This window comes from Cryptomeria japonica, chromosome 9 (assembly GCF_030272615.1).
Source record: "Cryptomeria japonica chromosome 9, Sugi_1.0, whole genome shotgun sequence".
Taxonomy (NCBI): Eukaryota; Viridiplantae; Streptophyta; class Pinopsida; order Cupressales; family Cupressaceae; genus Cryptomeria; species Cryptomeria japonica.
In genome coordinates this window covers 277,801,236-277,815,171 of record NC_081413.1, presented here as the reverse complement: position 1 = coordinate 277,815,171, position 13,936 = coordinate 277,801,236, and the positions used below count along the sequence as shown (strand labels likewise).

The 13,936-nt window shown below is 36.1% G+C and overlaps 1 protein-coding gene across 2 annotated transcripts in view; it reads left to right on the top strand.

The window, feature by feature from the left end:
• Nucleotides 1–2,962: 2,962 nt before the first annotated feature.
• Nucleotides 2,963–13,936, top strand: part of LOC131046594 (uncharacterized) — a 54,657-nt gene continuing 43,683 nt past the window's right edge. The window contains exons 1-2 of one of the 2 annotated variants that reach the window (XM_057980372.2): nt 2,963–3,156; nt 3,946–4,057. In XM_057980372.2, the coding sequence (XP_057836355.2) occupies nt 3,971–4,057 (87 nt within the window). In that variant the 5' untranslated portion in view covers nt 2,963–3,156; nt 3,946–3,970. Of the gene's footprint in view, nt 3,157–3,240; nt 3,260–3,945; nt 4,058–13,936 lie in introns of those variants that run through there. The other variant, XM_057980371.2, reaches the window with a different exon arrangement.

Below are 13,936 nucleotides of genomic sequence, written 5' to 3'. Positions count from 1 at the left end.
ACCATTCACACACAATAAACAAACCATTAATTGATCACATCTGGTCAAATTCATACAAAAACATATGCTCCATTTATAAAACAGAGGCATACTGGACTGATCACCTTGCTACTTTTATGAACATGCATATCACTGATTCAACAAACTAAAATTCATAATACTAATAAAAATAACAAATAGAATCACAAATACACATTGTTCGAATATAATAGAATTGCAATTTCCACAACACATAAAATTTTGCATCTACAATTCACAAACAATTTATCCAAAAATGCAAACAAAACACGACAATTATAAAATTTATTCCAATATTACATATCTTTTTTTCCAAGAGAACAACAGAGCCAACAAAGAGATTAGGAAAACAAACACAAATCAATCAAGAACAGATCACAAAAAGGTATTGAACTTATCTTATCTCAAATTAATTAAGATTATGTAAAGTTAGCAATATTAATGCACTAGTCTTACGATTCTTGCAGACCAAAGGCTTGAACGCAAGGAAAGCAGGTAACATCTTCCAAGGGGATGTGCTCGTTGTCTACAAAGCCACACTTGACAAAGTGCACAAAGCAAGGCCTGTCCTCCGTGCAGATCTAACAGATTTAAAAGCTGAAATGACAATTACAGTTAATGTTAATGGTGACCTTGTAGAAAAATATGAGGAAAAAATAGTGGCAAATTCTGCAATTTGCATTTCAGGATTTGATATTGCCCCAAAGATAGACTACGATCGTGGTGACAACGACTGCATATTAATCCTCAAAGATTCTACCACAATTGAAACAATGCCACGCATGTGTCAAGAATACAATTTCATACCAAGCACCACAATAAAACAACTACGCTTCAGTACAAATGAGTACCCCATTGGAACAATTGGAGCTTTGGTAACAAGGATAGGCAAACAAGGTTCACAATACACACTTGACATCAAAGATGGTGACAATGAAATAGACAAAGTACAGGTAAAAAAGTTCATAATTGTTTCCAAATAACCTATTCCAAACTTCTGTTCAGTATAGGAAAATACTTTGCATACAAAAAAATTTCACACAAAATAACTAACCATGTTACTCTTCAATAGTTGTACCTGCACCAAAGTTTTGGCCAGCAATGCCTCGCAATAGAAGACCACCTACAAAGGAATGAAATCCCTGCAATGCTCTTCAGAAATGTTGTAAAAAAAGTGGACCAAAGAATAACATTCCGCACAAGCCTTTCAAATTCATATGCAAGCTCAATGACAAAAGAACATTGGAAAGGCTCAATGGCTTACTTAATACAACTTATGAGGTAACTATTTTCACAACATGCATCTCTTCATTTTACAAATGCATTATTTGCACACCACATTAACATTTACCCCTCTCTTACAGGTTGATGGTATCCTTAAAGTGGCAAATCCATTCTCAGTTCCATTCTATGCATTTTGCCCACAATGCAGTTATAAATTTGAAAACTATGGCATGCTTGAAGACAACACTACTCACTGCACCAGGTGTCACCAAAAAGTCACCTATGTATACTCACTTCACCTCAACACAATACTTACAACCAAAAATAAACAAACTATACAATGTTCTCTTGATAAGTCCACAATTGAACAATTGTTGCCAGCTCTTCAAAATACTACATATGAAGATTAAAAAGAAGACAAATCAAGAGTTATCTTCATTCTACGTGATTTTACAACTAAGGGCCACTTCACTCTCAACCAAAACAATCTCATTACTCATGCCTTTGTTCTTCAGGAGTGATTTCTACAAAAAGGTAAACATGATACATTACATTAACCTTTATACATTTCAAACATTTTTATTAACTCTACACTATAACAAATACTAATTTACAAACAATAAAACCAATTTGTGTTTTGTAGGAAGGACACAATCTCTAAGGCAGAAATCAGGGATACTTGTCATATGGAACAACTTCACTGAAATAGACTACTACTACTTAACAAATAAAAGCAAATTAGATACAAATTTGCTTTCTCTGTTAAAACTTTATATTTATCTTGCACTCTACAAACTGTTGCTTACTGCACTATAAGACTCAACAACTTTTTTAAAATGTTGCTAATGCTGACAAGACAAATTTATTATATTATGCACTGTCCAATAAGACAAAATTTATTATACTTAGTTGTCCTTTTGGAAGACTGGATCTACTGATATGTGATTTAGGAAAAAAATTATGTGCTCTATAAGAGTATATTTAATTGTTTGAAGAATTATTTTTATAGGCATTTCTTTTTATGACTTAGTACAAGCCCTATCAAAAGATATTTGCATATTTGGAACACTGTTTCTGTATATTTATATTTATGGCAGCAATATGTATGTTAATATCAGATTTCAATGCTTGCTTCACATGTTAGAAGATTGTTTCTCTATTTGTCTAACAATAACCTTGAACGGAGGTATGTCGAGCTTGTATGTATTCTTTCATGGAGATTAATCTATGAATCGAATTCTCAATATTATTCTCATGGACTTTAATTTAGACATACACAAATTGGTTCCACTAAAGTAATTACAATTGAACTGCTATAATGGTGAACAAGACCTGTTGTGACCAGTAAATGTAATGTTGGAAATGTTTTTTATTTGCATCTATCATATTTGTAAATGTAACAAGTTTCTAATTTCTATCATATTTATGTCTCATTTTTGAGAATTATGCTTTCAAACTTAGTTACATGTTTTTGTGCATGCTCATTTTTTCATATGTTATTTGTTTACTTAAGGATGAGTTTTGCATTCAATTCTATTATACTCTCTTTTATATTCAATGCTCATCGAATTTCGATTTACCATGGCAATGCCATTTCCTTCAAAATGTCAAATGCACTTCCAACAATCTTTATACTAATCATAAACAACTTGACACGAACTTGACGCTTTGCGTCTCTTGTTACTTTTGTCATTGACACCCACGACTCATATGACATTAGAGTCGAAGGATATATCATACCGATGTGACAAGAAAGAACTTACATAAACCCTAAGAGAGGTCCACTCATAGTGGTTAAAAGTCGAGGCTTTGACGAAGCGGACTGCCAGGGTTTAGCACATTCCTCTCAGATTGCTCGAATCTCCACTTTTTTTTTTTAACCTTAGACCTGTGTGATGCTCACTGTACAGAATTGTAAGTGATGCATTGGATATTCACTCCGAGCTCTATAGCTGTTTTGCTGGTTATACTTACTCTAAATCACATTCTATGCGTTTGCAATGGGATCAACCTTACTGTAATTTGATTGTCAGCCAATTAGCTTTCATGCCTTTTGGTTTATACAAACTATAATTTTTTTTCAAAACCCAAAATTGAAAAACCAAAAAACCAAAAAACCAAAAAAAGAGACCGCTTTTATTTACACAGAATTCTCTGAAGGATTCTCTCCATTTAGTTCAAAGTTTCAAACTAAATTCATACATCCTAGCTTTCCTTAAATCTGAACACTCTACATAAAAAGTTCTTTGCAAATTTACCCTAATTTACGGGATATAAGTAATTTCGCAGTAACTGGATTCTTTTAAAGTCAATATTCTTATTGATAAAAAAATTGAAACTTTTTTTCTTGGCCTTAAGTACAGCCATCATTATCATCCTAAATGTCTTTATTTGTCTCAACGCTGATGTTTATTGAATGCCACTTGTTAATGCTGAAGAAGAATCCCCTTTAGTTCTTATGTTTATAAAAATCATCAGATGTGAGGTGTTCTCTTTCAATCATCTGTCCTGGGTGATATTTGATTCATTTGTTGATTTTTAGCGATCCATGTTTTAATGTTTTACAAATTTTTATTCTATGTTAGATAATGACTAACATTTTGGGTTTTTAGATTTCAGTTGGCATTAGCATTCCTAGACAGGTAGGTTCAAATTAGCGGATGGTCCAATTGATGTATTTTGAAATCATTCTGCTGAGTGCAGGAAAAGATACCAAGTCTCAACTAAAATGGTGTGGTTCCAGTGTGAGGACTGCGGAGAGAATCTTAAAAAGCCTAAACTACAGAACCATTTTAGAATTTGCTCAGCGTACAAGGTGTGGTGGATATGTTTCTTTTATATTAAACATCTTTACTCCATGATTTGAATATTGATCATATGTGTTTTTTACTTGAAAACATGGTAGCAAAAATCTTTCTCAAGAATAAAACAGCAGACCTAAAGATGAAGATTTTTTCAATTAATCCAGTTAGGGTTAGGGAAAAAACCTGTCTGATCAGTTTCTTAAATTCGCCCATTATGTAGATTTGTTTTTTGACTACCTGATCAATGCTGATTAATCGTGATTCACAAATGGATTCTGCTACTATGCTTGAAAGCAAAAAGCAATCACTGTAATGCTAAGCCAGGCTTTTCACGATATTGTGTGATTTATCAATCGATATATATGACTATAGTGAATATGGTTTATGATTCATATTAACAAAACATGAACATTAACATCATATTGATTGGATATTATTAGTTTTTGCTTATAGTGGTGGTACGGATATCATAATGGCCATTTGTACAAAATAAAAACTGTCGGATGAGAATTTACAAAATTTTTTTTTGCAGTTTTTTCGGGAAGAATGGAAGGAAAATTGACATGCTTTTCTCATACATTAGGTTCTTGTCCAGGCATTAGAGAATATAATATTTTGAATCCCATGGAAATGGTTTGGAGTGGCGCTACAATAGGGTTAGCAAATAATTTAAATCAAATTATTATTGACTATTCTATTTAGTTTGATCAAATTGCTTTGATTTGTATTGGAAGGACGAGAGCCTGTTTTATGTTACTATAAAACATAAGTCAGATGAATGGTAGAGGTTAGAGAACAAGAGAAAATGGCATACAAATTGTAAATGGGACATTAGGTTATTCTAGTAAATGTCTCCGAGAAGGAGAAATTTCAGTGATAAACCTGCTGAATGAAGCGACACATTTCCCCCTTGTAGGCCCACCACTTAGCAGGTGTCATAAATCTGAAAAAGGAAAAACTCTATAACAAGATAAAATGAAGAAAAAAGTCATTTAGGGATGGGTTGGCCGATTCCAGTCCTGTATGACATATTTATTTATAAATAGTGCTTGTAACCTGTAAAAAATATTGTTCAAGGAATGATAAGCATTTGTATTCACTTGCATTTTGTGTCATGAACCCAATATTTCAGTACCTAATTATTGGTCTAACAACTCATTTCATAAGATAATCACTGTGTCAAAATAATGAGAGATATGAAAGAGAATAGAGCCCAATGATAGATACATTACAGATGAAGATGAAAGAAATTGGATAGCAGAAGTGTAACATGCTAAAACTAATTAATAGTAAAATGAATAAATTCTTGACAAGTAAACAAGATATGCATTTTTTTTTTGAAAAGTAGAAACTATCTGCTTCTGCTGAAATTGAATATATCTAACTATCTAACTGTTCAACAGCATAACTGAACTAACTAACTTCATCTGAAAAGGAAAAGATGGAATATAAATCTTGCATTACTTAATCTATATTTCAAAATAACATCAACATGCTTTTAACATAAGGAAGAGAAAGGATCAAAGATTACCGTACAACTTGCTAAAATCTGAAACACTCTTACAACTCTCGGCACTGCTGTGGAGAGGGAGAGCATCATCAAGGGCTACACCTCCAACCACAGACCTGGCGGTCCCTCGCACATCTTCCAACTAGAAGTAGCCCTACCCTTCACGAGGGTGTAGACCAAAAATTAGGAGTAGTTGCCATCTGACCTGGTGTTTAGAACCTACACCACTCTAGTCGGTCACACACTATAGGTACCTCCTAACTAGCATGACCATCTAACTAGGAAGTGTATCTGGTTCATGTGAACTGACAGTTACATGCAAAGAACTACACCACCTTGGCCAAGGTTTTAAAGTTGCAAGCACGATTAACGTGTTGTCAGTATTCACCACCCTTGCTCGACTTGCACAAAACCCTCAAGCTGATTGATCCACTAGCTACCAAACAACTAGACAAGCCATCTACTTAATGTCTATTGACACTAACGGTCATAACGACCATAATAGTTTAGTAACATACACCCAAGCTAACTGACTCACTGGTTTTCTAACCAACTAACAAGCCAACTGCTTAATGTCTACTGACATTAACAGTCATTTAATGACTATATGAAAATGTCCTTAACAAATTGTTAACAGATTTCAATAAATCCAGGTAGTTTCCTTTTCAGCTGAACAAGGACTTCCTACCCACCTGACGGTTCCTACTATACTTCTATGACCTTATTAACCAACCTTTATTTTTCATTACAGTGGTTCTAGCATTTTTAATTTTTTATTAATGTTAAAGGCATGACACCATATTGGTCTTCTGAGAACTACAGATCTTGTCGTACTGGGTCTTTTGACCTCTTAATGATGATATATGTAAAATCAGAAAACAGAGTTCTTTTATTTTCAGCTTGATCCTTAAGGTTACTCTCAGGTTGCCAATATCTTGGAATCTGTTTTAGACTCTTCATTGCTAATGATGATATATAAGATAGAACAAACAAGTTTTCAATCAAGATTTAAGACAACTAGTTCTGTTGTACACACATATCTTATTCATTCAAGCCTTATCGGTTGAACATGGACAATTTTCCTTCCTAACTCCACATGGATTGTCACTATTCATTGTGATATTAATACATAGATCAATTCATATATAACAGATCCAACGAATAATAAATTGATCAAGACAAATAGCCTTATCGGCAAACTGAAACCAACGCTACTCCTACAAGCTGGATCCTTGAATATATATACCAAACTGTGTTGTTATATTTAAAAATTTAAAGTGCAACCCCTAGGGTTTTAATCACGATTTACCAATATCTTGGAATCTGTTTTGGGCATCACAAGGCTAATGGTAATATACCAGATAGATTGATAAGGTTTCCATTCCAAGATTCAAGACTACAAATATTAATCTTCCGAGCCTTTGACTTCTATTCCTACATGGAAGAGCGAGAATACACGGGTTCTATGCATGAACATAATTAACATAATAGATACGTTTGTATCACTGGTTATCTGACTTTTCAAAAGACACAGTATTATATTAGATGCAAATAATGGATAGACATTTGATCTTTATCAGAAATTGAATCTAATGTCCCCACTTTGAAATAGAATCTAATGGTAAATATTAATAAAATTAAAATTCAAAAGAATAAAAATAAAATTAAAATGAAAATATAAAAGAATACAATTAAAATTTAATTAAGTTAATAAATGATCAAAAGGCATGCAATGGTAAGTTGCGACTCTCCCAAATATGAGGTATAAAAGGGAGAAGAGAACTCATTTGAAGAGGGGAGAATTTGGGAATGAGAAGTGCAGATCTGATTGTGAAAGGTTGTGTCCCTTTCAAAGGGCAAAAATAATGAAGAGTTGCACTCTTTCAAAGGGGCATAATGGTGAAAGAGTGTGTCTCTTGCCAAAGGGCATACATGATGAAGAGGTGTGACCTCTCCCTAACATTGAGGGATATAAAGGAAAGGAATCAAAAGCATCCAGTGGGGATCACCATCGATCAGATCAGACCAGAACTGTTATTAAGTTACAGGCAGTAACATCCTTGTCCTTTTTGGTATGCAAGGGGATGTGCTTAATATGTATGCTTGATATATGAAGCTTGATAACATTCTTATGCAGAATTTAGTAGTAATATTAATATAGACAGCAAGATATCTATACTCACACCCTTAGGAGAAAATTGTCTTGGACACAAGATGTCACAATTTTCTCTAAGAAACCCTCATTCAGACCAACAGCAGGAAGAAATGAATGAACTGATTGATGCCAAAAATGAGGAACAGATTTACTAAGGGACGTTCTCCATGAGACCCTCGTGAGATGACAAGAAGGACAGCGATCTTGCATAAAAGATACTAATATCCTATTAATATGTTAACTAATGTCTAACTGGTTTATCCATCGATTAGTGTGCCCAAATTGGTATATTAACCAATCACCAAATAAGTGTGATTTCACCAAGGGGCCCAGTGGTTATGAAAGGGTGGGATACACAAGATATAGAGATGTCTTGTGAGAGGAGGATTATAACTTTATGTACAAGCAGACCTGACTCTTCAGCAGTGAAGGAGAAGATACTTATACAACAATCTTATCACTCCAAGGAGGCATCACATCAGACTTGGTATTTCATAAACACTCAGCAGTTCGACTAAATATTGCAGTTTGGTATGAGTCTCCTGTGCATGACATGGTAAATGCTGTATCAATATACATATATCTCTGCATACTAACGATTACAATGCACTGCTATTATAATTGATTATATATTGTATCTGACTAATGATTTTTCTGCAGTTTATTTGTTATACGTAGAATGTCTGAATGATATCGGAACCTTCATATGTTCTGAATGTTCTTAGTCATGGTAAGAGAAGAGAGGGATCTCAAATAGGGGGGACGGTTTTGGGGTCACCCCTAAGAACGCCGCCTCATATGTATGGCAGGGTCCACACGAGGTCAAAGGGGGGTGAAGGTGCTCTGTCTTTGGGCTTAGGAGGGTTAGACTTAGGGCACCCTATTGGGATAAATCCTTATCCTCTCTACCATGGTGATGGATGGAATCATGTGAATGGGAGAAGGTAGCTTGATTGAGGGGGAATGGTTGTAAAGACACCCTATCAAGTTACCGATCCTAGCTTGCTACGATTGGGGTTCCTTTAGTTAGTTAAGTAACCTTGTAATCAATTAGTAAGTTATGATCTATGATCTTGGTCTCTACATTTGCAGTTGTTTGTAATTGTAAATTGCCTTATGTTTCATCATAATTAGTCATTCTTTACTTTATGTATCATCGAAGTTAGTTGTTTGTAATTATTATTCACTTATATAATATAATTTGTACGTTATTTTCTAACTTGTTTGTGGGTTTTCCCTTTTAAGGAGATAAAGGGACTCCCCCTCCAACCCTCTCTTATTGTCTGAGAATTGTAATCTAGGGCAAGCTGGGGCATTTTACAAAAGTGGACATTACATTGAAGACAAGTCAGCCTTTATATTCTAGATTGTATCACTATTAATTCAAAATATTAACTCAGATTTAAGAGAGTTTCAACATGCCTGATAGAAATCTGAATATGGTTATGGTCGATGACTTTGAGCATGTCCTGTCCAAAATGATTCGGGTTACAGCATATGCAAAGATAATAATATTCCACTAGTTACAGAAATGCTAATATAGAAGACATTGTCTTCCAAAATGTTTCAAATCTGGTCTACTATTACCAGTCTATGCAAAGATGATTCCTTGCGATGGCATTCTCAATAGAATGTGGTTAAGAATTCTCAAGCGGAACAGCCCCCAAACATTATTACCACGCTATGCAATGAATTTAAAGCTTGTGGTAGCACCATATTTTAGTATGCTGTCATGAGTTCTCGCGAGGAACCATTCCCTTTGATCTTGCTGAGTTTAATAGCAATGAAAACTCCTCCATATGATGATGTTTTTCCTTCTCAAATGAAATCTTTGATGTGCCAATGAAACATACATTCTTGGAGGTGTTATTACAAGAGTGGTGAGGTGGACGTTGCGTCCCACCACTCAAGTTAATAATTATGTAACATGAGACCTCTCGTCCATAACAACCGCAGTTAATATATAGGTATACCGATTCTTGAATCATTTTTTTATATTATTGTATATATACATTGATCGTTAAACTTCACAAATGCATGTACGTGTGTGTGTGTACATGCATTTGTGTAGTTTAACGATCAATATTTATATTGTAAGTGCTGCCAGAGGGGGCAACCCTCTATATTAAAAGATAAGAAATTATAGAAGTTATCGAACCATGTGCATGATGTACATCACGCTCTGTGCAAATTCATAGATCCGATCAAGTTTGGGGGAAGAGAACTGATCCCATTGTTGCTCAAATGAGCCCTAAATGCCTCTAAGTTCTTATTTTCTATGCCTTCTTTGAAAAGAACTAGTGCCCTCTCAACCACCTAACCTTTGTTTACTGCACATGCATAAAAAATGCTTGCGATGGAACCTGCTACCGGTTGGGTGACAATGGAAGGGATAGTTTCAATCATTGCATCCATATTGTTTCTTGACACCAGTGTACTAGCATAAGTAATCCCTCATTAAGTCTCCCCCATTATTTGTACAACATTGGAGAAGAGGACCTCATACACACACTCGTCATGCACATGTACATTTGCCAAAGAGCAATGTCCATTGTTTTGAGTACTCCCTTTTGTGCAAGCTCTTTGTGCAGATGAAAGAGATGACCAATTGTTGCTCTTTCCCTTTTGTCAAGCACCTGCATCAAACACCCATCAAACGACTCCTAACCATCTTGAGAACCCGCTCAACTCATCTCTTTGAAAGGGATAAAATGCCATGATATTCCATAATTGAGGGAGGGGATCTTGATGTGGATAGAGGCAATTTTCTAGGCGCCATCATTGCAGAAATAATAGAAAAAGCAATGGAAGAAAAGACGGGGGAAGGATCATCATTGCTCTGAGTCTTTAATTAATTCAAAACCAGTGCTCCACAACTTGTTCCCGACCATGAAAAGCTAGGATAGAAGTTAGTTCACACCCTATCATAGTAGGAAGCGGCTATCCAACCATCTAAAATGCATCCCATACACTAATAAATAAGATGCATGCATACCACTTTATTAGTGTTTGGGGTGCGTTTTAGGTGGCTAGATAGATGTTGCCAGCATAGTACTAGCCCACTCCTCGATCCAATCTTATTCATCCTTCTTTCCATCATCTTGTAATATCGATATAAGCCCATCCCACGAACGCCCTCATTGGCTAATAGATCTGCAGCTTTATTAGCTTCTCTATAAACATGCTATATTGTGAAATCTAATCTTCCCAGAACCTTTCATGCTCTTTAGACACCTTTTGCTAGCTTCCAATTCAGAGTAGATTTTTTTTATAGCATTAATATAGATCATGGAATCCCCTTTGATGTCAATCAAAGTCACTCCTCGGTCCATGCATTGCCGTAATCCTCTAATTAACGTTGCCATTTCAGCCTCATTATTTGTGGCTATTCTATGTGACCATCTATTGCCCATACAAATGTGCTACTATCATTCTTGGCAATGCAACCAATCCTTGCAGGGCCCTTGGTTACCCTTGAGGCCTTGTCAAGTTTTAGTCTTCCTCTCAATGGGGCCATTCATTTTACAATACTTTTGTTGTTCATTTGACTACTCCCCCCCCCCCCACCAGCTGGGACTTTTAGATCAGGCCAATGTTTGCTTACCTCACTACCCACTAGGTGAATGGTGTTCTGCCATCTTTGGGTACCTTATTGTTTGGTACTTCAATGATTCCATGTTCAATTTTCCTAACAACAAATTACACTGGATTTTCTTGATCATTGAAAATACAACAAGTATGCTCCTTCCAAATGTTTCACAAGATCACCCCATAAACATTTCTTGTTTTGGATCGGCCATCCAACAAGAAAGTCCACAATGTCTGCACCCCTTGGCCTGCTCTAGTTCATCCTATCTTGAGCCCAATTCGAACATCGGGCCTCAAAGGGACATTGGAGAAGAAGATGATTTCTAATTTTTTCATTTTGTTTGCAAAGCACACACTAGTTGGGACCCACAATGCCTGCTTTCTTCAATTAGTCACTTGTTAGGATGTTGCAGTGTAGAACCATCCATGTGAATGCACCAGCCTTTGGAAGGACAAGCATGCTCCACCATAATGACCTTCTGCCAATCTTCATTACTTCCCTTGCATCAAATCGGTTTTATTAACTGGTAATCTATTTTTATCAAATACTGCCTAGATTTTGTGCCACTCCAGATGATTTCATCATCTTCTCAATTTATAGTTACTTTCCTCTTATCAAGTTCCTCTTTGAATTTCTTTTTAATCACCTCATTCACAATGGGATGGTCATATATATATATTGTTCATGAAGTGAACTGGTAATTCTTAGTTGCATTAGCAAAAAAAAGGATTAAAATATAAAGGGTGTTAATTTTAGTACTTTCAGATTGAATAAAACTCAGAAAATTAGAATAAGGTTGATTAACTTATTGTTTTCCAGACTTGAGCATAATAAAGGAAATGAAATGCAAAAGACAAAACACAGTTACCCTGGGAAAACCTCCTAGGAGGAAAAACTCAGCCAAAGGATCCTCAGATCTGATTATGATTTTAATTCAACTGAACATTACATATGGTCTGCAGCCTCTTATGAAGTTCGCTGTATGGTCTGCTGCTTCTTATGAAGTTTGCTGCCTTTAATTATGGATCTGCAGATGTCTGATGAAGTTCGCTGGCTGCTATTGAGGATCTGAAGTTCGCAACCTTTAATTAGGGATCTGCAGATGTCTGATGGAGTTCGCTGTCTCCTATTGAGGATCTGCTGTTACCTAATGGAGTTCGCTGTCTACTGCTGCTATCTAGAGTAGTTCGCTGATTGCCAGATACCTGAATATGAAGTTCGCTTTTCACCGAATATAATTTTCATCTGCTTGAGTTGGGTGATAATAATGAGAAGCAAATGTCACATTTATAGGAGACTTATTTCCTTTTAACATGTCGGCCTTCTTGTATTTAAACATTATTAATTATATTAATTCCTTTTAATTAAATAGGATAGGGTCGGCCCTATCAAGGAGGCGTGATGTGTTTAAGTGTAGCGTGGGAGCCTTTTTAGGTGGGAGCCGAGGTGTATTGGGCCTGGCCCTATATGATGGAGGTGGATTCCAATGTTGCCCAAGGCAATTAGAATCCGCTAGCCCTAATTACAAACAACAAAGGGATTACAAATTACTGTAGACATTTAAGTTTCTAACTACCTCTAACTATTGACTATTGTAGACCAACTAATTACAATATTGACCATTAACAAAATAAAGAAATATTATTCTAACACCCTCCCTTAATGGTCAATCTATCAAAAACACCAAGTTGCCCCCTGAATTTTACAAACTTATCCGGGCTCAAAGACTTGGTGAGAATATCCGGAGTCTGATCCACTATCGGAACATATTGCAACTGAACTGATCCGTCTTCTACCAGCTTGCGGATGTAGTGACAATGAAGCTCGACATGCTTGGTAAGTTCATAGAAGACTGGATTTTTGGCCAGTTTGAGCACCCCTTGATTATCGGTATACAAGGGAGAAGGACCTGCTTGTGACATCTGCATGTCAGAGAGCATCCTCTGGAGCCAAACTGCCTCACATGCGGCCTTGAGTGTTCCCCAGTATTTGGCTTCGGTTGAGGAAAGAGCCACGACTTGTTGCTTCTTGCTGCTCCAAGTGACGACACCTGTACCCAAACTGAATACCTACCCAGAAGTGGATTTTCTATCATCCACCGATCTTGCCCAATCTGAGTCAGTATAACCAATCAGCTTTGGATCGTTGCACTTGCTATACATAATGCCATAGTTTGAAGTGCCTTTCACATATCGCAACACTCGCTTCGCTAGAATCCAATGATCAGCTTTTGGGGTCGTCATGAAGCGAGAGATGTAGCTGACAGCAAAATTGATGTCATGTCTAGTGGCAGTGAGGTAGATGAGGCTGCCTACTAGGTGCCTAAATTGGGTTTCATCTACTGCAGGTGAATCAGACTTGGCTGACAACTTCAGCCCTTTCTCCATAGGTGTGGAAGTAGGTTTACAATTCTGCATTCGAAACTTGTCAAGCAAACTACGGGCATACTTGGACTATGAAATAAAGATACTGTCATTAGTTTGCCACACTTCGACACCTAAGCAATAATGGAGAAGCCCGAAATCTGTCATATCAAAAACTTGGCACAAGTCCTGTTTGATGGTTGTAATCAAATGTGCTGAATTACTAGTAATGATCAAGTCATCCACGTAGACAACAAGAAAAAGGATAGCATC